General features: G+C 41.1%; 1 protein-coding gene across 2 annotated transcripts in view; it reads right to left on the reverse strand.

Moving 5' to 3' along the window:
• The window catches only part of bahcc1b (BAH domain and coiled-coil containing 1b), a 286926-nt gene that overhangs the window by 187213 nt on the left and 75354 nt on the right, over window positions 1–24359 (reverse strand). For both annotated transcript variants that reach the window (XM_059948538.1, XM_059948537.1), the window contains exon 3: window positions 18563–18733. In XM_059948538.1, coding sequence (XP_059804521.1) covers window positions 18563–18733 — 171 coding nt within the window. The remainder of the gene's footprint in view (window positions 1–18562; window positions 18734–24359) is intronic.

Below are 24359 nucleotides of genomic sequence, written 5' to 3' on the forward strand. Positions count from 1 at the left end.
AGAATTACAACCACTGAAATATACAAAACCAGTCTGTGCACAGTAGGCTCCCATGGAAATTAGTCAGTAAACTCCAAGACCTGGGCCTCAATACCCCCTTGTGCAATTAGATCCTGGATTTTCTTACTTGTAGACCCCAGTCAGTTTGGATTGGTAAAACATCTCCTCCACAATCCCCATCAGCACAGCAGCATGTGTACTTAGCCCCCTGTTCTACTCGCTTTACACTTGCAACCGTGTGACTAAGTACACCAGGTACAAGTTTGCTGACGACACCACTGTCGTGGGCTGTATCAAAGGGAGCGATGAATCAGCATACAGGAGCAAGATTGAAAACTTGACTGAGTGCTGTAATAACAACAATCTCTCACTCAATGTCAATAAAACCAAGGAACTCACTGTAGACTTCGGGAGAGGGAAACCAGGGACCCATCAGCGGATCAGAGGTGCAGAGGGTCAATATAAATTCCCGGGTGTCACTATCACAAGAGGACTTGTCCTGGATCCATCATATAAATATAATTGCAAACAAAGCGCGACAGCGCCTCTACGTTCCTCAGGAGTCTACGGAGGCTTGGCATGTCATCGAAAACCTTGGCAGACCTCTATGTGGTGGGAAGTGTGCTGACTGGCTGCATTACAGCCTCGTATGGGAACACCAATGCCTTTAAGTGGGAAGTTCTACAAAAGGTAGTGGATCGGCCCAGTACATCACGAGCAAAGCCCTCTCAACCATTGAGCGCAACTACGTTGCCGTAGAAAAGCAGCATCCATCATCTTTGAACTTTTACTTTAAACTTGATCACAACTCATCCATTCTAACCAAAATGTCCATTTAAACTAATTCCATTTGTCTGTGCTTGGCCCTTAATCCCTCTTAAACATTTCATGTCCACGTAGCTGTCCGAATGTTTTTAAACACTGACTGCATGGATTTCCTCTGAGTGCTCCGGTTTCCTCCACAATCCAAAGACGTACTGGTTGGAAGGTTAGCTGATCATTGTAATTGTCCCACGATTAGGCTAAGGGTTAAATTTGAGGATTGCTGTGCAGCATGGCTCAAAGGGCTGGAAGGGCTGTATCTCAATAAACAATAAACAAAAATTAAAAAAACATAGAAACATAGAAAACCTACAGCCCTTTGGCCCACAAAGTTGTGCCGGACATGTCCTTGCCTTAGAAATCACCTAGGGTTACCCACAGCCATCTATTTTTCTAAGCCCCATGTACCTGTCCAGGAGTCTCTTAAAAATAGAAACATAGAAAACCTACAGCACAACTGAAATTTGATCCTCGGATCTCTTCTAAAGCATTCCCCTTTTACCTTAAGCCAATGCACTCTAGCTTTAGACCTCACTGACCCGGGTGGGGGGGAAGGTCTGTGACTATCTCCTCTACCCTCATGATTTTTTAACCCTTTATAAGCTCACCCTCAGCAACATGGGTAAACAATCTCAGCCTGTCCAGTCTCTCTTTATAGCCCAGGACCTCTAAGTCCAGGCAACATTCTTCTGAATCTTTTTGAATCCTATCTTGTTTAAACATATCCTTCCTACGGAGCTTGGCAGCCAGAACCGTACACAGTCCAGGTGACTGTTACATTGTGGGAGCGTTGGGGGCTGCGGTATGATGGCATTCTTAGAAAATATCTGTAGCACAATTTTTTGGAATGTGAAGCTGCATCATCTTGTGCATGTGTCAAGAAACACAAGAGGAAGGAAATTAGCATTTATTTATTTACTTTATTCACCTAAATTCTGTAACAGTGAATTGAATTCCATATTTTAGATATCTGGGTAATGACTCACAAACTTCTAAAGAAGAAACATCCATTCCCTCAAAGGAATCTACTTACTCAGTTCGGTCTAACCAATGTAACACACACAAAATGCTGGAGAACTCGGCAGGCCAGGCAGCATCTACGGAACAAAGTAAACAGTCGACGTTTCAGGCCAAAACCCTTTATCAGGACTTCCTCTTGTGTCAGTCTAACCACTGCTTTGTACAACTGCTCCATTTGTAAGGTTCAAGCCTCTGGAAGATATGTTCAAGGTTAATTACTTTATCTCCTATTTGTATCTGCATGCTGCAGCTCTTTGTGCAATAACTTTCTAATACCGACTATTTTTTCAGATAATGTAAAGTGCTTTAATACTATCTTTTCTCTACCTGAGCTAGCTACTAAAGTTTACAACTATTAATATCAGAATCAGAATCAGAATCAGACTTTAATCGCCAAGTACCTGTGCACATACAAGGAATTTACTTCCGGCAGATGTTGTCTCTCTGCTCATAACAGATGATAAATATAAATGAAAATATAGATTATTCATACAAGTAGTGCAATCCAAGTAATAGTTAGCCGACAGTTAACCGGCAGTTAACTGTTCAGCAAAGTGACCGCAGTAGGGAAAAAACTTCTCCAGTGCCTATTAGTCTTAGTCTGGAGGGATCTGAAGCGCCTACCAGACGGAAGCAGTTCAAACAGTCCGTGCGCAGGATGGGAGGAGCCCTTTATGATGTTCCCCGCCCTCTTCTTCAACCTGGTCCACTTTTTATTGAGACACAGTGTGAAATAGGCCCTTCCAACCCTTCAGGCCGCTCCGCCCAGGAGCTCCTGATTTTAACACCAGCCAATTTACAACGACCAATTAACCTACCAACCAGTAAGTAGGTCTTTGAACTGTGGGAGGAAACCAGAGCACCCGGAGGAAACCCATGCGGACATGGGGAGAACATGCAAACTCCTTCCAGGCAGTGGCAGGAACTGAACCCATGTTGCCAGTGAAGCGTTGTGCCAACGACTATACCATTATGCCCCGCACCCCCCATAAACCAACCATTGGTTTAAGTGACTTAGCATTTCCATTAAAGTTGTAACAAGAGATGAATCTGATGATTGCATTACAAATTCAGGCAGATGGGACTAGTTGGCTGAATAACACAGTCAGCATGGGTGTGTTGGGCCAAAGGGCTTGTTTCTGTGCCCTGTGACTCTGATTCTACGAAAGTCCTTTCGACCTATATACGTATTTCTAGTTGTTATCAAAAAGTAGTGAATCGCGCTGCTGTTAATCAATGTATAATCTTTATTCTTTTTACTAAAAATTGGAAATTAAGAAAAATGAAATGACAGCACAACTGTTACTTTAACCTTGAACAGTGTGATGTTCTCAATGCACACAGATGCTCATGTCAGAACTGACTCCAAGTTAAAGGAAATAGTGAAGGCTGATGGTTGATGTTCTATACATATGCGTGTAACAATTCCACGTAAAACTGAGACGAAAAGGAAACATGAGATCAGAGTTCAAAAGGTATTTCTTACACAAAGAGTAATCAACATTTCCAAAGGACAGAACAGAAACAACTCATTTATGGGACTGCACAAAGGAGAACTGTAGATCTTTCTAAATGGATTTGCTCAAAATGATCAAGTGAGCTACCCTACCTGTATTTATCTAATGAAGATGGATTAACAACAATGGCCATGGATTAAATATAACTACATTTTAATATCAAGCAGCTATTTATTCTGGGACTACATCAATGAAAGGGATGTAAAAGGTGTGGTGGTGCATTTGAATTACATTTGAATGCCATGGCTCCTTAAGTACATAAACTGTTCTTTCCTGGCCATTGGGTAAACAGCAAAACAAATCAAAGGAACATCTGTCAAAGGCAGTACTCATTTTAACCTGAGCAGTATAGTCCTACTAAGAGTGCATCAACAATAGATGAAAGAAAAGAGATGATTAAAAATAAACTTCAAGGGGGAAGAAGTTCAGATAAAAGGATGAGTAAGGGAAATAATAGCAAAACACCATTGGTATCAAGCAAATAAAAAGCAAAAGAAGGAATACAAGGCAAAAGAAACATGAACAAAGAGACAATATGAGGCCTGGCTACCCAAGATCAAAGGTCATGAGTTGAGTTAATCAGATGCAAGTTAGTTGGGGCATGGTGAGGTGACTTTTGAATTAGATTTTTCTGAGAAACTAAAAGACCATGGTTAAGCCGAACAATGTAATCTTTATATCCACAGTGATCCTATATATTTACCAAACAAATCTGACAGGAGTTTAAAGAAAATAATGAACTATGCTTAATATGCTGAAAGGGTGAGATAACATAAACTACTTTCCTTCTTCAGATAAATCGACTGAGGTTTGCCTTAGATTTGCACAAAATGCTTTAGAAAAGTCTACGAGTATTTAAGCAAACTGTGTTACATTTAAAAATTAACCACCATCTGAATTGAATTTAAGAAGTGAGATGGGGAAAGTGGGGGTGGGGGTGGTTCGCTACCTCCGCTTGCTTTGTTTTCAGCACAGTGTAGGTAGTGACTTCAGGATTGGCTTTATGGTGAAAGAAACTGTGAATTTCAAATGAAAGAAATGCATTTCAAAGTATTAAAGAATCTGCCTTCAGCGTGGTTTCCTTGATTGCATGGGTTATGTACATTTTAGCTGCACAGACTAACACTTCATTGTAAAGTATCCTGCAAGGCACTATGCATACTAATAAATACACTGTGAATAAGGAAACAATTACGAAGGATGTAACATCATTGCATCACATCTGTAATGAAAAAGATGCAGTTTAGAATAAGTCTTTAATTCGTGTTTGAAATTTTAATTAAACTGTGAGAGGACAAATAGACAAAGGGCACAATTTACTGAGATTTCCAAAAGTCATTTGATAAATAGTCTCAATTGTGAACTTTCTGGTCATTGGAATTAATGGTGACTAAGTTAAAACACATTGATTAAGTCGGAGATGCTAAATGGAAAAGGGTTTGGTTGGGCTTGACACTGTCAATCCTCCACTCCACTCTTTGCTCATAAATGAGTTCAGTAAGTTTTCTGCTATTGGGCTGGACTATAGATGGACTGACTATATTGGGATGGACTGTCAGACCTCCATGCAGCTCAGAACAACCCTGGGATTTTTACTTGTGGATAATGTAATGTGGAAACTCCAAAGCTGCTATCAATGTTTGAAGGTTCCACTGTTTGCAGCCTTTCCCAGCAAAACCAGGCTCTAACGAGAAACTGCTGTCAATGTAGATTGGAGACAAGTAAAGGGGACTTGGGCCAATCCAAGGAGAGCATCTATAAGAAGATAAGCTGAGAACTAAGACATGCATGCGGCCAGAACAAGAAACATAAAGCAATGCAAACTGAAGCAGTAATATCCACATGCCAAATAGAGAGGACATAAGTGATTTGGGTGTGAATTTTCATTGAGATTTTCCAACGAAGCTAAAACCAATGAAATATTCGAAAGGAAGGCTTGTGTTTGAATAAACAAGCCACCTTATTCCAAAGTGCTTTGCAGCCAATAAAGTCCAAGAGAAACTGTTTCCATTCAGAGGGAAAGCCACAAAGGGAAACGGTGCTAATCACTCTGAGGTGAAAGGACATGGAATGACGTAGCTTTTATAGTAAATACAAACTAGTGAAGTAAGTCAATACCTTACTTTACTTGGTTTTTCCCTAAGGGACAGGCAAGATCTGGAACAGATTCTCAGCAAACAGCAGTCAACAATGCCTTTAATTGGCTCCTTCAAACCACAGTTGATACAAAATATACTCGAAAATGTGATGGAGGGGTGTAAGCTACATGGAAATTGAAATCATCAAATACTCCTGAGCGTGTAATGGTTCCTTCATTTCTGGTGCTAGGAAAGGGTGCTACCAGCAGAACTGAGAAACGGAGATTGGGTAGATATACTGCAGTTTTGCTTCATCAAGTCGCTCAGAACACTTTGGCAGATTAAGCAGAACCTTGTCAGGATCCACAGACAAATTATTCACTCTCTATGAAGAGAACAGACAAGAGGGCCTTCATTCCATTCCACAGTGTCTCAGACTCTGAAAAAAGGTTAAGTTACAACAAGGAAACCGGCTGTGTCAAAACGTTTGCACCAGCACGACTGTATTATGTGATTTGGTCACCATGCATGTTGTGGGGCTAATTCTGAAGCCCCAGTTCTAAACTCAGCAGGTCAGAGAGCCTGAAGCTGCAAGATGATGTTTCAGGTTGAGATCCTACGTCAGGTCTGGGTGGAAGAGGAAAGGTTAATACTAGTGAAAGGGAAGTTTGGGACAGAGGTTTGAAGGTGGAATCAGGTGAGAGGGGAATGACGGGAAGACAGAACAGGCTGGAGGAGGGGGAGGGAGAGGAGGGAAAGGTGAATTAACCAAGAAGAAGCCTAGATATACAGCTGTCTTCACTCCTCGGCAGTTCAGTTAACTAGAGTACATCAATATAGTTCTTTAAAATAAGAAAACTGAGATGTGTCATTCAACAATCACTTGCAGTAAGAAACGCAGGAACAGGAGCTTCCCATTTGGCACATAGACTGTACTGCTTTTAAACAAGATCGGGGCTGTTCAGTCATCCAAATATAGATACCTGCATAATATGGGTATGTCCTTATCTGGAACAGTGATGATATTTTATGTTATTGTTTAACAGAACAAAATTGGCGCTGCATGCACTGAAAATTCATCTTTGGATAGCTACACGTAGTTCCCACTCTCTTTTGCCATTCTCTTTTATACAGCGACAGCACCTGTTTGCCCTTATCTAACGGGAGTTTGCAAAGAGCAGGAATGGGCATGATGGCAACGTTTTGGGAAAGAATTAATGCCGTGTGACATCCACTTGTATTGCAGTAGGCACTGGGTCCAGTGCGAGCCACAGCTGACGGCGATGTAGCAGCAAACTCATGGCATGTGTTGTTTGGCTCCTTTTGGCATCTGAGCTCATTGTAATTCTCCAGTTTGGCAACATCACCTTTTGAAATGAGGCTCCCATAACAGTTCACCAGCAATATAACAACAAACGGCAAACAGGAGAAAACCTGCAGATGCTGGAAATCCAAAGTCCAACAATCAACAGCCACGTCTCAAAAGCTTACAACTTTTCATTTTGTTGATTTCAGATCTGTGAGGAAATTTTTAATAGAAACGCATTCATTTATTAATTACAGTCCCGTTTTAATTTATTATGTGAGGCTTGTCACAGCTGCAACATTATACAAATCACCCTGTCAAACCAAGGCAATTAGTAAAAGACCTTTAGCAACATGAGAATGCATTGTGAAACCTTCACAGATCATGCACTTGCAAAGTACTCTGGATTTGCTTTACTATAAACCACTCCAAGAATCCACTCACTGTGTATATTGGGTGGGGTCTCTTTATTGCACTGCTAATCTAAAATTCAATCTGAAACGTCCTGTTAATGAACCTTTTCATCTTCACATTTGCTTTTGAGGAGGCAGTAATGATTTATAAAATAGTCATTCAAGTGCAGGAGAGATCCAAGAGAATGCACTTCTCTAAATGAATGTGATATTCTCCAGCAAACTTTATAAACCCAAAGATTTATGGTTTCACTTGTAAATCAGCCCAAGTGCATAGGGATCGCTACTTGGCAGAGTATAAATTTCTGATGTAAACCTTAAGCAGGGAACTCAAGCCTATTTTGAAAGATAACACATTTCATATACTCAAACAAATCTTCAGCATTGTTCAATTCAGTATGATACAACCACATTGCTATTCAAAGAACAATACTACACACTCTATAATTTTGCCTTGCAATTTTCCAGACAGTTCTTGACTCATACAATATGAGTAAATGGGGACATTTCTCCTTGAGATTCAAAACACATCATGAAGTTTAACATGACAGAAAGGAGTTTTCCCATCCAGGCACATTACCACAATGATATCTGCAAAACACTGCAACAACTGACTGAAACACTTAGCAACGAATTATATTTGTTAGCAAACTATTAAAATGCATTATCTCACAGATCAAACTGTTCCCCTTTAAACTGACAAGGAGACTGTTGAATAAAGGGGATCATGCAAATCCTGTATCACTCACATGTTTCTTTAATCTGTTAAATGAGTTGTGCTTTGGAAAGTCGGTTGTTTTCACAGGGAATAAAATGTTCTAATCAGTTTGACCAGAAGTGTTGCATGGTACATTTGAGGCACTGGCAAAGCACTGTGAATTTAACTTAATCCTGAGCAAAAAAAAATGGAAATACTACACACACATGTACTTAACCTGCATATACATGTGCTATATATACATGCATGCACATATACACACATAGACATACAAATATTCTTACCCACACGTATGCATACAAATAGAGCTACACAGACACACAGACATAGAAAAACACATACTTACACACTGAAGTGCATTGACATACATGAGTGTCTATTCAAGTGTTCTGTCTGTAAATATTTTCTAAAACAGCGAAGGATTAAATAAAGTGTTAGGCAAAGTTTAATTACGGGGAAATAGGTCGGTGACTGACTTTACATAGTGAGAATACGATGTTTAACTCGCTCTTTAAGAAAGGAAGGCAGCAGAAAGGAAATTATAGATCAGTTAGCCTGACCTCAGTGGTTGGGAAGATATTGGAGTCAATTGTTAATGGATGAGGTTATGGAGTATTTGGTGACACTGGACAAGATAGGAAAGTCAGCTTGGTTTCCTTCAAGGAAAATCCTGACTGATGAACATGTTGGAATTCTTTGAGAAGATTACCAAGGAGGAAAGATAAGGGGGGTGTAGTAGATGTTGTACATTTGGTTTCAGAAGGGCTTTGACAAGGTGCTACACATGAGGCTGCTTACCAAGTTAAGAGACCATGGTAATACAGGGAAGTTACTGGCATAGTTAGAGCAATGGCTAATTGGTAGGAAGCAGCAGGTGGGAATAAAAAGATCCTTTTCTGGTTGGCTGCCAGTGACTGGGATGTTCCGCAGGGGTCAGTATTGGGACTGCTTCTTTTTATGCTGTACACCAATGATTTAGATAATGGAATAGATGGTTTTGTCACCAAGTTTGCAGATGATACGAAGATTGGTGGAGAGGCAGGTAGTGTTGAGGAAACAGATAAAATGCAGGAGGACTTAGATTAGGAGAATGGGCAAAAGAGTGACAAATGAAATATTATGTCAGGAAATGCATGGTCATGCACTTAGGTAGTAGAAATAAATGTACAGACTATTTTCTAAGTGGGGAGAAAATCCAAAAATCTGAGGTGCAAAGGGCCTTAGGAGTCCTTGTGCAGAACACCCTAAATGTTAACTTGCATACAGAGTCAGTGGTGAGGAAGGCAAATGTGATGTTAACATTCATTTCAAGAGGCTTTCAATACAAGAGTAGGGATGTGATGCTGAGGCCTATAAGGCACTGGTGAGACCTCACCTTGAGTAATGCAAATAGTTTTGGGCTCCTCATCTAAGAGAAGATGTGTTGGCATTGTGGAAGGTTCAGAGAAGGTTCACAAGGATGATTCCGGGAATGAAAGGGTTATCATAAGAGGAATGTTTGAAAGCTCTGGGACTGTACTCGCTGGAATATAGAAGGATAAAGGGGGATCTCATTGAAACCTTTCAAATATTGAAAGGCCTACAGGGAGCTGATGTGGGAAAGATATTTCTCATGACGCAGGAGTCTAGGACAAGAGAGCACAGCCTCAGAATAGAAGGGTGTCCAATTAAAACAGAGATGCAGAGATATTTCTTTAGCCAGAGGGTGATGAAATTGTGGAATTTATTACCACAGGCAGCTGTGGAGGCCAGGTCATTAGGTGTCGTTAGGGTGGAGATTGATAGGTTCTTGATTGGGCATGGCATCAAAGGTTATGAGGAGAAGGTTAAGGAATGGGGCTGAAGAGGGGCAAAAAAGATCAGCCACCATTAAATGGTGGAGCAGACTTGATGGGTCAAGTGGCCTATTTCTGCTCCTAAGTCTTATGGCCTTAATTGGCTTCTGTATTTTTAAAATGCTGACTTTAAAAATATGACTCAAAAATTGTTGATTTTCTTTTTAAGTGCCTGGAAAATGACAAATGCTCGATCTTGCATTCTCTTCAGTTCTAATAAAAAGATGAACAATGATCAGCATCCAACTCCAAAACAGCCACACGTCTTCCCTTTGATGTTCGGCACATCTAACCTGCTGCCCGCCACCCACGAAGCTCAGCAATGATTCCAGAGTGCACTGAGGCTGCTCTGCAAATATCATTGTGGTAACGTGCCTCGACGGGAAACCCAGGCTCTGTGTACTTAGTGCAGCCACGTTCATTTGAATGTGATAGCAGACCTTTGTTAATAAGTTCTGAGTACTTTGATTTAATTTTATCTTTAAATTAATAATTAATCTTAAGTAGTTAAATGTACTTTAATGGCGAACACGTTCTATGTTTCCTGAAGTTATTTAAACCTATCTAAACTGATTACAGGAGGCAGTTAAAAACAAGGAAAATATCTTTGTCAGTAAAAGAACTACTCAACAGAGTTCTACAGTACAGTGCAACCCATAGGTACTGCTGCAGGAATAAGTGGCTATAGGATTAGCGCATGGCCATGTGAGGACAACGGGCCAAATTAAGCATCAACAGGCCTAATATACAAGTATTCTGGTGATAATACTGCCCACAGTTACATAACTGGCAAGACTTGTGGCAGAACAGGCTATCATAACTGACAAATATAGCCTAGGCACAGCCCTCCCACCATTGAGTACACTTACATGGAGACAGCATTTATATTTATTGTGTTTTTTGATTATTACCGTGTTCTTTTAAGTTCATTTTTGTGCTGCACCAGATCCAGAGTAACAATTGTACTGGAAATGACATTCAACAATCTCGAATCTTGATAGTAACATCATACATTTTTGATAATAAATTTACTTTGAACTTTAAAGAGAAAATGTCATAATTCATTCACCTTAAACGTGTTATTTCAGCACAAACTGACCCTGCTTAACAATATTCCTTTGACTCACCTTAAAGAACAATGATCTGCTGTAGTTTAGGTATCCATCTGACTACATATACACAGATCTTCTGCAACAGTCACTCCCCCAAAGTACATGCCTGCACGGTCTCTACATAATCCCACCCCGCTTTGCCAAACTTCATTCATTGACAAAGCACTCTTTTCAACTAATCGTCTCCCCCAAAGGAAAAGTAGAAAGAAATGTCTCGGTGACAGCATTGATATGCAATTCTTTAATGTCCTAAATTTGCTCACTAATTAAGTTTAAATTAATGAATTATGCTTAAGCGTTAATGACAAAATCATCACAATAAATTGGTGATATTGTTGGTTTGATTAGGCGTACATTTAAACTTGGCCAACTTCAGCTTGCAAAACATTTTGTCCTTTCCTCCAAGAAGACCCAGAGTTATACAGAATCATGCTAGTGCAGAAGCAGGCTGTTCCATGCTGGCCCCTCAAATGGCAATCAGCGCAATTCCTTTCTTCTGCTCTTCTTCCTTTGCCATGCAACTGATTTTCCATTAACTTACTATGCAATTCCATTTTGAAAATCCTGATTACCTGTTTCAGTGAGTACTACTCTCTGTGTAAGAAAAACTTTATCTTCTATTCCATACCTCGTCCTGCCTCTTGATTTTGGAGAGCAAATTCCCAGTATTCTGGAGCTGGTTTTCAGCCACTCTATCAGCAATTAACAAAACAGGAAGCTTGATTTAAACTCTTCCATTCATTCCTACCGATTGCCTTCTGCTGATGAACATCAAAGAGCCAAGAGATTAAAGGGATTGGGATCAGGCAAACTTCGTCACAACCCAGCTCACTTGCAACCCTTCATATTTCTTCAATGCACAGAAATGAGAAAATAACTACCACCAAAAAGACAGACAGGAACTAACTGGCATCCCACAGTCACAGTGAGGTTATTTCAATGGCAGAACTGAGGGCATCTTCAACCTGTGGAACTCCTAAAACAGACTGCTTACAGGATCTACCAGTTCCCAAAGTAAATTTATTTTCTTTAAGTGTTTTGTATCCAAGAAGATGGTAAAAATTTCAGTCCCGTCAAGGAAGATCTAATTTTCTTCAGTCTTGATTTCCAGCTTCTCATCAGTTCATGGTCCCTGGTTCCTCCTAGTGCTCCCAGTCTTAAAACATCTTCCATCCTCATTGCTGACCACTTCCCATCTGTAGCTTTGATTCCACATAATCTTCAACCTTCTGTCAGTTACAATTCTCCCACCACCCACCCACGCCATAAGAATATAAGATTCAGGAAGAATTAGGCCATTTGGCCCATCAAGTCTGCTCCACCATTTCATTATGATTGATCCATTTCCCTTTCGGCCTCAATCTATCTTCTCCCCGTATCCCTTCATGCCCTAATCAAAAACCTATCAACTTCTGTCTTAAATATACCCAAATACCTGGCCTCCACAGCTGCCTGTGGCAACAAATTCCACAGATTCATCGCTCTCTGGCTGAAGAAATTTCTCCTCATCTCCTTTCTAAATGGCCATTCCTCTATTCTGAGATGGGATCCTCTGGTCTTAGACTCCCCCACCATGGGAAACATTCTCTCCAAATCCACTCTGTTGAGGCCTTTCAACATTCAATAGATTTCAATGAGATCCCCCTCCCTTCTTCTGAATTCCAGTGGGTACAGCCCCATAGCCATCAAATGCACTTCACAAAACCCACAATTTAATGCCTCCTCCCCAACTATAGGCGTTCATGGTCCATTTGTCTGGAGGAGATCAAAAGGCAAGTGGTGATTAGTCGGGATAAGTCCAGTTAGGATAAACCTGCTCCAACATTCAAGAGCATCATGGCTGGCCTGACACTTACTTGTCCACCTTCCTTTCCCCAAAACCTTAGTGTGATTTGAGATCCATCCAACTTAAATATCTGACACATGAGATCATGGTTCTACGTGCCAAAGAGAGTCATTACCAACTGGAACAGGAAATTCTTTCTCCTCTTACCCTTAAATGGAAATTCTGGTCCTGGACTCTCCTGTGACAGGCAACATCCTCTCAGCATTTACCATCTTGCCCACTAGGTCTTGGCCTGAAATGTCGACTGTTTATTCCCCTCTATAGATGCTGGCTGACCTGCTGAGTTCCTCCAGCATTTTGCATGTGCCCCACTAATGATCTTGTGTTGTTATAAGATTACCTCTCTTTCTTCTAAACTCCAAAGAATTGATCCCCAACCTGTTTAACCTTTCTTCACAGGTCAATTCTCTTCTCTGAATCACCTCCAATCAACTATCTTTTTTTTAAAAAAGACAAGGTGACTGAAACTGTATTCAGTACTCTGGATGTGATTTCACAGCTACCTTGCACAGTTACAGCAGAAATTCCTTATTTTTGTGTACTAGCCCTCTTGAAATAAGAGCCAGAATTTCATGAGGCTTCCCTATTACCTGCTGTGGGTTCTCGGTTTCATGTATTTGGTCCCAAACCCACTTTAGTCTGCAGCTTTCTACAGTTTTCCCATTTAAATAACGCTTGTCCATTTTACTGCCTTCCAGAGCGACACCTCACCTGTGAGTGTGTTGGGGTTAGCTTCTGTATCTGGTTTGCCCCGTGTGACCTCCTGTATATTGGTGAGACCCAACGCAGAGTGGGAGACCGCTTTGCCAAGCACCTTTGCTCTGTCCACCACAATAAGGAAGATCCCACAGTGACCATCCATTTTAATTCTACTTCCCATTGCCACGAGTGTCCGTATACAGCTGTTATGAGGCCACATTCAGGGTATAACAGCAACACCGTATATTCCGTCTGAACAGCGTTTTCTTGAACTTCTGGTAATGCACCCTCCAACCATTCCTCATTCCTGCTTCCCTCTCTCACCTTATCTCCTCCCATTACCTCCCTCTCCTCCTCCTTCCCTTTCCTCCAGGGTCTTCTATCCTCTCCTATCACATCTCTTCCACCAATCAACTCCCCAGCTCCTGACTTCACTGCCTCCCCCTCTCCCGGTTTCACCTACCACCTAGTACTTCTTCCTCTCCTTTCCCACTTTCTCACCCTGACCTCTCCTCTTCCTTTCCAGTCCTGATGAAGGGACAGGGCCTGAAACATCAACTGCTTACTCTTTTCTACAGATGCTGCCTGGTCTACTGAGTTCCTCCAGCATCTTCTGTGAGCTGCTCAAGATTATAAGAGGCACAGACTGAGGGTACGTCAGAATGCAAATAGTGAATACGAGGGGACATAATTTTAAGGTGATGGGAGGAAAGTATAGGGGGGAATATCAGGCAATTTTTTTTTATGAGAGAGTGGTACGTGTGTGGAATGTGCTGTCAGGGATGGTGGTAGAGGCCGGAGTATTAGGGGACATTTAAGAGGCTCTTAGATATGCACATGGACGATGGTAAAATAGAGGCCTACATAGGAGGGAATTGTTAGATTGATCTTAGAGTAGGTTAAAATGTTAGCACATCATAGGCCAAAGGGCCTGCACTGTACTACAACGCTCTACATTCATTATTCTACGCCTGCCTTCTTTCCTTTATGAATAGGAGTATTTCACAGGCAGTTCTTCAGGTACCTTTTCAAACTCTGAGGATTCTTGAATGATGACAGTCCACACAAGCACCAATTCAATGGTCAATTCTTTTAGGCTCCTAGGATGCCAAAAACTATTTTTATTATTATGGTGATGGCATTTAATTCCTTCCTGGCACTATTCATTGTTTCTGGTATCTTCCACCAGTGAACATGATTTGCCATTTCTTCATTCCCACAACTATTTCCCCAGGCTTATTCTTTAAGGATTCACTTGGATCACTCTCTCCTACACACAAAAAGAGGCTTCCATTGTCCCTTGTGAGTTTGCTTAGTGTTTATTTTCTCCTTCTTTATATTACTATCAGCTGGACATCCAAATTGCTCATCGCTGGGATCTCTGGCCAATTTCAGACTCCCAGCACCCTCCCTGGCTTTCCGTCAATAACAAGTTAACATGTAGAATCAATTCCATCTGCCTTAGGTAAAATACAGTTCAAAACATGACATCAGATTTTCTCCAGATTTAATTTTCACATGCCGTTGTTTCTCTGTGTATCCACACAGGGCATCTGGTCAACATATGACTTGTTCGGAATATCTGATAAGTTTCATTTACTACATTTGATTCATCCTCATGATGATATCGCTGCACCACAATAACCATGGGTGTGTGAAAGGGAGAATTGCTGTATGGTCACAGAAGTGGCAAGGGAATAAGAAGCAAGGAGTAGGAGTAAATTAACGAATTTCAGACAGATAGAATCTGGATACTTTATGCACAAGAGATCTGTATTGAATCTCCCTCATTATTTATATAAAAAACAGGGAATTAGGTATAAGTAAGGTCATATTGTACTATAACTTAAAGGGGTCCATAAGACCATAAGATATAGGAGCAGAATTAAGCCATTTGGCCCATCGAGTCTGCTCCACCATTTCATTAATGGCTGATCCAATTTTCCTCTCAGCACCAAACTTCTGCCTTCTCCCTGTATCCCTTCATGCCCCGACCAATCAATAATCTATCAACCTCTGCCTTAGACTCAGCCTCCACAGCTGCCTGTGGCAAAGAATTCCACAGACTCAACATTCTCTGGCTACAGAAATTCCTCCCCATCTCCCACATACGTAGCTACACAGGTTGATAGGCTGGTAAAGAAGATGGTAAAGGCATGCTTGCCTTTGTTAGTTAAGCCACAGAGTTTAAGAGTCTGGAAGTTATGTTGCAGCAGGATAAAACTCTGGTTAGGCTGCATCTCAAGAACTGCATTCAGTTCTAGTCATCCCATTATAGGAAAGATGAGGAGGCTATGGGTGCAGAAGAGATTTACCAGGATTCAAACTAGATTAGAGGTCATGTGTTAAAGAAGAGGTTAGATAAACTAGGATTGTTTTCTCTAGTGTGGTGGAGGCTGAGGAAGTTTATAAGATTATGAGAGGCAATAATATAGTAGCCAGACAATATTTTTTCCAGGCTCAAAATATATCACACTACTGGACATGTATTTAAGGTGAGAGAGGGTACGTTCAAAGGAGATGTGCAAGGCAAGTTTCCTTTTACACAGAGAGTGATGGAAAAAGGTGCCAGGGATGGTTATGGAGGCAAATACGATGGAGACATTTAAGATGCTTTTTAAAAGGCACGTGAACATTCAGACACTGCGGAGTTATGGACCATATGTGCAGGCAAAAGTGATTTGGTGTCATTAGCTTAATTATTTTGGCTCAACACTGAGAGTAAAGAGCTTGTTTCTACACTGCGCTGCATCATTCTGTGTTCCCTGGCAACACCAGCTTAAAGAATATGGCAAACCATAGAAGCATGAAAGAGTTAAACAGGTTTTTTAGAGTGCAGAGTTAGTGGTGGGATAGAATTCAACACAATGCAATATGAAACACTAGAAATTCTTCAGCAGGATGGAGAAATAAGAGGAAGCAGAGATGAGACTAAAGACCAAATAGACCATAAAGAAGCTTTAAATGTGATTTTGGTCAAGTTGGGCTTTGCAAGCAAATCTGAGGGGAAAAGTACGTCAAAGGTCTCTTAGAATGATACCACAGAACGAGAGGTTGTTTAAAGAGAATCTTGAACTACCAGCAATTTCACATTGATTGCTTTTGGGCCAAGCAGCAGTTATCAGATTTATGATGATTTCACAACTTTGAGAAGGTGAGTAATGAAATTTTGTTTCCATTGATTAGTGAATGGGTAACTGACTCAGAGTTGGAGTTAGAGACTGCCAATAGTGGTCAGTTTCCACGTTAAATTTCTGAGTAAGTCTGTCATTATGCGTAAAAGTACAGAGAGGAAATTTAAAAGCAATGTTTTCAAACCTGGAAGTACATTGAAATCGAGACAAAATACCGTGCAAATTTAAAGAAGGAACTGAATGATTATTCAAAAAGGAAATGGCCACATGTAAGGTCAGGGAAACAGAATTAAAAATAACACACTCAGCAACAGCACTGAACTATGTTTTTCGCCTGGAATACAATTCTAAAGCCCACAATACATACAGTCGAACTAAGAAATTGTCCATAGTCAAGCCAGATCTGATGGAACGAGATCTGGAATGATAAAAAGCAAAAAGAAAGCAGTTTAGGAAAGTTACTGGAGTAAGGAAATAGAATTGTGTCAGAAAACAAAAGACTTCAAGAACAAAAAGGGGAAAAAATGGTAATAAGACGTGCGATCACAGTACAGAAAAATTTAAGATGCTGCATTGAAGTCAGATGAATTAATGACAGATGTACAGTAATATCATCACTACTATAGAGACATGGCAAAGAGACTGAGTCTGGGAGCTGAATTTTCAAGGAAAGTTGAAGTTTACAAAGGGAAAGGAGGTGGTCAGCAAGTGGGATTGAGATGAGAGAATCGTTCTTCACATAGACAGTGGTGAACCGGTGGACTCCAAGAAGCAATTCACTAAGAATAATTAAGAAGGAGTTAAGTGCATTTCTAGACCTAAAAGCTATCAAGGGATATGAGGAGAGAATTGAAAATGGTATTCAGATAAATTTTGAAACATGATTGCATGGAATGGTGGAGCAAGGCTCAAACAGCTGAATGTCCTTTCTCAGCTCCTGATTTCTATTTCTACATAATGTGTTCCACATGTTAGCATTGTGCATTACACTGTACTTCTGATGTTCACATCTACCTTTGAGACACTGTACAACATACAGCTGTTACCTCAACATACACCTCACACTTGCAGCCAAACATGGATTTCTGTTCCAATTTTTTTCTTATTTTGATCTCAGCGCTGAAGATTAATTGCCAATAGCTTTTGTTGCTGATAAATAAATTTAATCTATTTATGCAACATGAAAAGAATGGTTAACAATGGATTTACACGTGAATCTATCTCAGCCAATACAAAGTCAGGAGAACATTTTTAAATATAATGCAGCATAGAATTAATTTAATAAATATATAACGAATGCATTGCACTAAATTGTCGGACTGTTCATTAAACGACGGTATCTACTGTATGGTTAACAGAAACAAACAAGCAACACACTTAAAAACAAATAGCAGCTATTCAAACTTTAATGGATGAGACAATTTTTCACCCCAGTATACTCACATAAAATCATTTAGAATTGTGACTAACAGAGACAAAGCAAGAGTTCGGAAATTATGAAATAAGTACATTGTGTTTTGAAGATTGATTGCACCCAATGTAATTTCCACACTGCTGCTCTTTCAAGAAAATAAATCTGATGCTTCAATTAAGAAATGCTACTTTTTAACCTTAGTGGGGATTGTCATTACCATATAATACTATCAACAGGTTAAGTTTACATATTTGGCATGGTTTTTGCTGATATTCTCACTGATTGTGATACAGGTGCAGATTTTTTTCTTGCTGTACACAACAGCAATGACATGACATCATGAAGATTCTGTGAGGAAGGGTGTGTGTAAACAAGCCAGGATTCAAAGGAGTCCACATTACAGACATGCTAAGAATAAATCTTTCAAGTGCTCTGTTTCTAGCCTCTGTTGTGAATGTGTGTGTGTGGGGAATCCCATGGGGAGTAATATTATTAGGCACAGGGCCACCAGCTGTCTTACCGCCCAGACGTTCACACAGTGACGCACTGTGCGGTGCTCCAGCTAAAAGTGGGAAGCTTTCTGGAGACTTAGATTCTGCAGTGAGATTTGCCGTGCCTCTCAGGATGCTTTACAACCATGCTTCTTACCTTCGTGGGAGTGGGAAAACCAGATCTGTGACGTCGCTGTGTGGGGACTTCGAAAGGCGGGCTCTGAGGGGGAAGACGTGGGTCCCGCAGGATGAGCAGATGCTGATCCCAAACTGCTGGCTAGGAAGCTTCCCATGAATGTGGCTGATGAGTTACCCATCAGTGCGTTGCCTGACGCGTCCAAAGAAAAGAGAAACAGCAATAGGGTTAGTTCCCCTGCTCACCATACACTCTCTTTCCCTACAAACCCTCTATCACTAGCAACCTTTATGCTGCTGCTTTCCCAGTGAGTTGGTCACACAGAAACATCATGAGGCTGGCTCGAGGGATCCAGCACAAGCCAGCCAAGGTGCGACACAAAAGCTGAAAACTGTAGAAGCTGGAAAACCAAAATAAAATGAGGGACAACGGAAAGGGTTTTTTAAAAGAGACTGTTAGATAGGTATATGGAGCTTAGGAAAATAGAGAGTGATGCAATGGGGAAATTCTAGTCAGCTTCTAGATTAGGTCCGAAGGGCCTGTAGATTTTCTATGTTCTATGTTCTAAAAGATTGGAAATATTCAGCTGGTCAAGTAGCATCTGCAGAGAAACCGTTCAGATTAATGACCTTTCTTATGAAAGTCTGATTTAATACCATTCCCTTGAAACATTAACTTAGTGTTTCTCACCATAGATGCTGCTTGATCTGTGTATTTCTAACATACACTGTTCATCTCTAAAGCCAGATGGATTGCTAACACATATAATTCATTACCACTTCATTCAGTTATATAATCACCATTCTGTATGCCACAGATATAAAGCTGCTTCATTATTTGATCTGAGTCCAAACTTCTGGGATGGAAACCAATTCTCTGCACTGACAGTTGAATTAAGTGAACTGGACACTGAATATGGTCGACAGTAGAAAACCATCCACGTCTGGGCACAGATTTGCATTCTCATTCAGAGCAACCAAAAATGGGTCAAAGGTCATACATTGTGGTTGGGGTCAGATTGAACATGGGGCAGGCAGAAAGGAGCTTTGCTTTGCACGTGTTTGGGTCCAGTCTGAATGACGTGAGAGCTTGTGATCTGGTAGCAACAAATTTCATTCCTTCACACCAACCTCCCTCTTTTTCTTGGTCTTGGGCCTCAGAGGGAAAAAAAAACTTTGAAATAATGCATGAGCTAGGATAGAATCGAGGGTAAAAGGCAGCACTCTGTGAGTTAATCAACATAAGCAGACTCTATTTGAAGGGCAAGAGTTCATGGCCCTCCCTGGCTACAGACACATCCAATCTGGGCAACAGTACTGCCCAGGTGTTTCCTCTCGACCAGGGGTGCCCAACTTGGGGTCCAGAGACAGCTTGCTTAATGGTATTGGTCCATGACATAAAAAAAGGTTGGGAACCCCGACTTTAGACCATGTTTGACACAGACCCTCAAGCCAGCCTCAAGACTCTGAATAGAGACATCTCAAACCTGGATATTTCAGGCCTTTGAAATATTTGCCAACATAGCTAAATGGAAATTGCATACTTAAAAACTGGAAGGGATTTGACTTACACTCCTCTTTCCTTTATCACAAGACCCCCCCCCCCACCCCCGGAGTTTAGTTAACTGTTTCTTAGAGGCTGGTGGACTAGGGCTGTGTTCGGCTTCTCTACTGATCCCAGATACACTCATGTAATTATCAAAGGAGATTTTTTGGATATGTGCACTGCAAACAATGGGATTGTTGGTTAAATAATATATTTAAATATCTCTCTTGAAAGCCAAATGTATAACCATGCAGTATTTACAAAGCAGCAGCAGCAATATTCAGCTTCCTGCCGCCTATTCCGCCAGAATAAAAGATCTTTTACCTCAGCATCACTTTCCTTTATAAACTCCAAATACTTCAATTCAAATTATGGTGTCTACTGTATCTTTAATTTATCCCATAATTGAGTTTCTCAGCTTTCTTGGGTAGCAAGTTCCAAAGATTCACTCCCCTCAGTCTCAGTCTTTGTTATCAGACTTGGTTCATGGCATGCAAGCCGAGGATACGTCACTCCTGCAACCGCCCTGTCAGGTCTGCTAGGAACTGCACATGCCTTCCACACCTCAGAAATGATGATTGGGAAAACTGCAGATGGTAGATGTGTGAGAACAAAAGAAGACAGAATAAAGAACAGGACTGCTGCACCTGCACGTGATAAACCTCTGAACTGGTTCCATTGACTAATTGACAATGGAACTCACAGACATGGGAAAATAGTTGTCTGGGGTTATCCAGCCCCAACGCATTGTTGTCAATATGCACCCTCACCACGGGACGTGTGTAGGTTCAATACTGACGATGGTAATGTATTCAAGGGTGTTCCACTGCTCAAGGTGCTTCAGATAACCAAGGCACGTTGAGATGAAGAGACTCAGATGTTCGAAGAATAGCTGCCAACAAACTTCCAAACCACTTTACAGAGGCCCTTCCAGCCCTTTGAGCCACGCTGCCCAGCAAAACCCCTCCAATGTAACCCTAGCCTAATCACCAGGCATTTTGCAATGACCAATTAACCTACCAACCAGTATGTCTTCAGACTGTGGGAGGAAACCAGAGTATCTGAAGGAAACCCACGTGGTTACAGGGAGAACGTACAAACTCCTTACAGACAGCGGCGGTAATTGAACCTGGGTCATCGGTACTATAAAGCATTCTGCTAACTGACCACTATGCTACCATGCCAACCTTTATTTATGGAGATGACCAGATCTTTTATATTTCAGTCCCTCAACAGCTATGAGACAGAAGGCAATTCTGTTGATTATGTTGATTTAAGCAACACCAGGAAAAGTCTCCTGCTCTTCCATTCTATTGGGAACATTTTATTCAGCGTCACCTCTAATCTAAAAGTTGCCTTTTGGACACACAGAGTTCTTTCAGCACTAAATGTCAGCTGAGAATATGTGCTAGAATGGGACTTGGACACAGAATTCTATGACAGAGATCAGAGCGCTGCCAATGAATCAATGATTTTTCTAGTTCCTGACTAGTTTCTTTCAAACCAACTCTGGTGAAAGCAGGTCAACTGGTAATGCATACCAATGTTGCATGTGAGACAACACAGTTATCATATTTATGATATCACAAGGCTAACTTATTGGTTGCAACATAGTTTTGGTAATTATCACACTGTAATCAGCCACCTGATAGAATCAAACTCTTCAATGCATTTTTACAATGGGAAACGACAAATAGGAAAGGATAAAAAATGAAAATAAATCTTCTTTAAGAAATTATTTTAAGGTAAGTGTTTCCCTTTGCCAGCAGATTTCTGAAACCATGAACACTACCTCACTGTTCCTCTTTTGCACTATTTATTTTATTTTTAACATAACTTATAGTAATTTTTAATATCTTGCACTACACTGCTGCCACAAAAAAATTTCACAGAATATGTGGATAATAAATCTTATTCTGATTCTGAGGTCGTATCGCAAGGCACTAAGGCAGCAGACACTACATGGTTAAAGGACAAAATGAAGTGTAGCTGGTATCATATGTCCTACTTTTGCTGGCATCATTTCAGCATGGATACACAGGGGAAGAATGTGTTTTGCCAGATTCAGACGTCCATTCTTCAAGTGGCCTCAGGCTAAACTTGTACTCTAAAATGCATCAGCCAGTTTTTACAACCATGCAGTATTTTAAGAATGTTCGTGGGAAGCTTGCCTTTGGGCCCCAGCAGAACCTCTTTGTATCTAGCATTTGTCAGACAGTATCTTCTCTATGCAAAGAGGCTGAGTAGGCGCTAACACGCCAAATGCTTTTATGGAAAAAATTTAAGCAATTATCATTTCACTGCAAAACTTCAAATGATTATAAATGAAAAAGAGGGTCAGCGGGTACGAGGAATGAAGGAATTCAATTCCGCCAGTCCTTAAACCCATGAGGGCTCTCGGAAGAACGCAAATGCTGAAGAACTGTGCACTGGTGCTTTCCTGTCTACTGGCACTGTGGTGGCACGCTCCGTTCTCCGTCTGGGTGAGAGCAAGCCACAGAAATAAAATGGTGACATGGAGCCAGGCCATGGGGAGGGATGTGTGACATCACTGTAGGTCTCTCAAATGATGGAACATAACTACGGACAAACGGCCTTGGCACTGATTTAAACGCTGAAGACAGAGAATGGTCACAGCATGGAAGGAGGCTATTCAAGCCATCCAGCCTGTCCCACTATCCAGCTTTATCTGCCCCATTCTTCCACTGCACCTACCACTCTGCAAAACATCCCCCTCACAGTCCTTTCTCTAGGCCTTCAAGTTCTGTATCATCTGACAAGTTGGAGATTGTTCACCCAAGTCTAATACATCAACATTAATGAAGAAAAGCCGTGGCCTTACTACTGACCCCTAGGGAACGCCAATGCCTATCTCCCTCTGGTCAGAGAAGCAACCTTTCACTCCATTTCCTGTTACTTGGTTAATTTTCTATCCATGTTGGCAGAGCCCCAATTAGTCCAAATCTCATATTCACCTTGGGTCGTTCACAGCCCAAAGGTATGAACAAGGAATTACTGAAGTTGAGGTAATTTGGTGCTCTCCTCTCACATGCACTCACCTGTCCCTCTGATTTACTTCTCCCATTGTTCACCTTTCCGAACTTCACCTAATTCCGTCTAGGCAATGCTCTGTTGCATGCTGGGATGTGTGGCAATACTTAGGGGATGCCTCCAGCATACCCTCAGGCTGTGCTGCTTGTTAACACAAGCAACATCTTTCAATGTATGCTTTGATGAACATGGGATATAAAAATGAGTCTGAATCTGCTCATCATCTCCTTGCCATCTTATTCAACTTATCACCTTCTATACTCTGTCCCACCAATCCTCAACTCCCTCTGGGCTCCATATGCCCATCATGCCTTTTTCTCACTGTTACCATCAGGTAGGAGGTACAGAAGCCTGAAGACACACACTCAGCGATTCAGGAACAGCTTCTTCCCATCCACCATCCGATTCCTAAATGGACATTGAACTCTTGTACACTACCTCAATTTTTTTACATATTCAGAATGTCTGTTCTTTCCACATTTTTAATCTATTCAATATACGTATACTGTGACTGATTTACTTATTTATTATTATTATTGTTTTTATTTATTATTTTTTCCTCTTCTATATTATGTATTGCATTGAATTGCTGCTGCTAAGTTAACAAATTTCACGTCACATGCCAGTGATAATAAACCTGATTCTGATTCAACCTATCACCCCAAGAGCCTCTAACCCACCCACCACACCACCACCCTCCCACACTCCTACTGTGTTCTGGCAACTTTTCCTTGGCCTTCTTGGTCCTCATGCAGAATCTCAACCTGAAATGTCTACTTATGCCTTTAGCCTTCGCAGAGGCTGCTTGACCCACTGAGTTCTTCCGATGTTCTGTTTTTTTTGTTCATTTATTCCACTATTTTCAATCTAGGAGGAAAAGCACTTCATCAAATGCCTTTTGCAAGTCAAAATATACCACATGGACCACACTTCCCTCATCAACACTCTGCTATTCCATCAGTAACACATACGAAATGCTGGAGACCCTTCAAGGCCCTTGGTAGAAACATTGACTGTTTATGGATGTTGCCTGACCTGCAAAGTTCCTCCAGCATTTTGCGTGTGTTTCTAGCATCGACATGAATCTCTTGTGTTCAGGAAAAAGACTCCATCAGATTAGTTAGACCAGATTTGCATTTGGCACAGTCTGAACTTCTAATTCTACACCTGGTACCTGTTTATAAAACATCCCCCCCCCACCATGACTGAGTTGGTTGGTCAA

The sequence above is a fragment of the Hypanus sabinus genome, chromosome 23 (assembly GCF_030144855.1).
Source record: "Hypanus sabinus isolate sHypSab1 chromosome 23, sHypSab1.hap1, whole genome shotgun sequence".
Classification (NCBI taxonomy): Eukaryota; Metazoa; Chordata; class Chondrichthyes; order Myliobatiformes; family Dasyatidae; genus Hypanus; species Hypanus sabinus.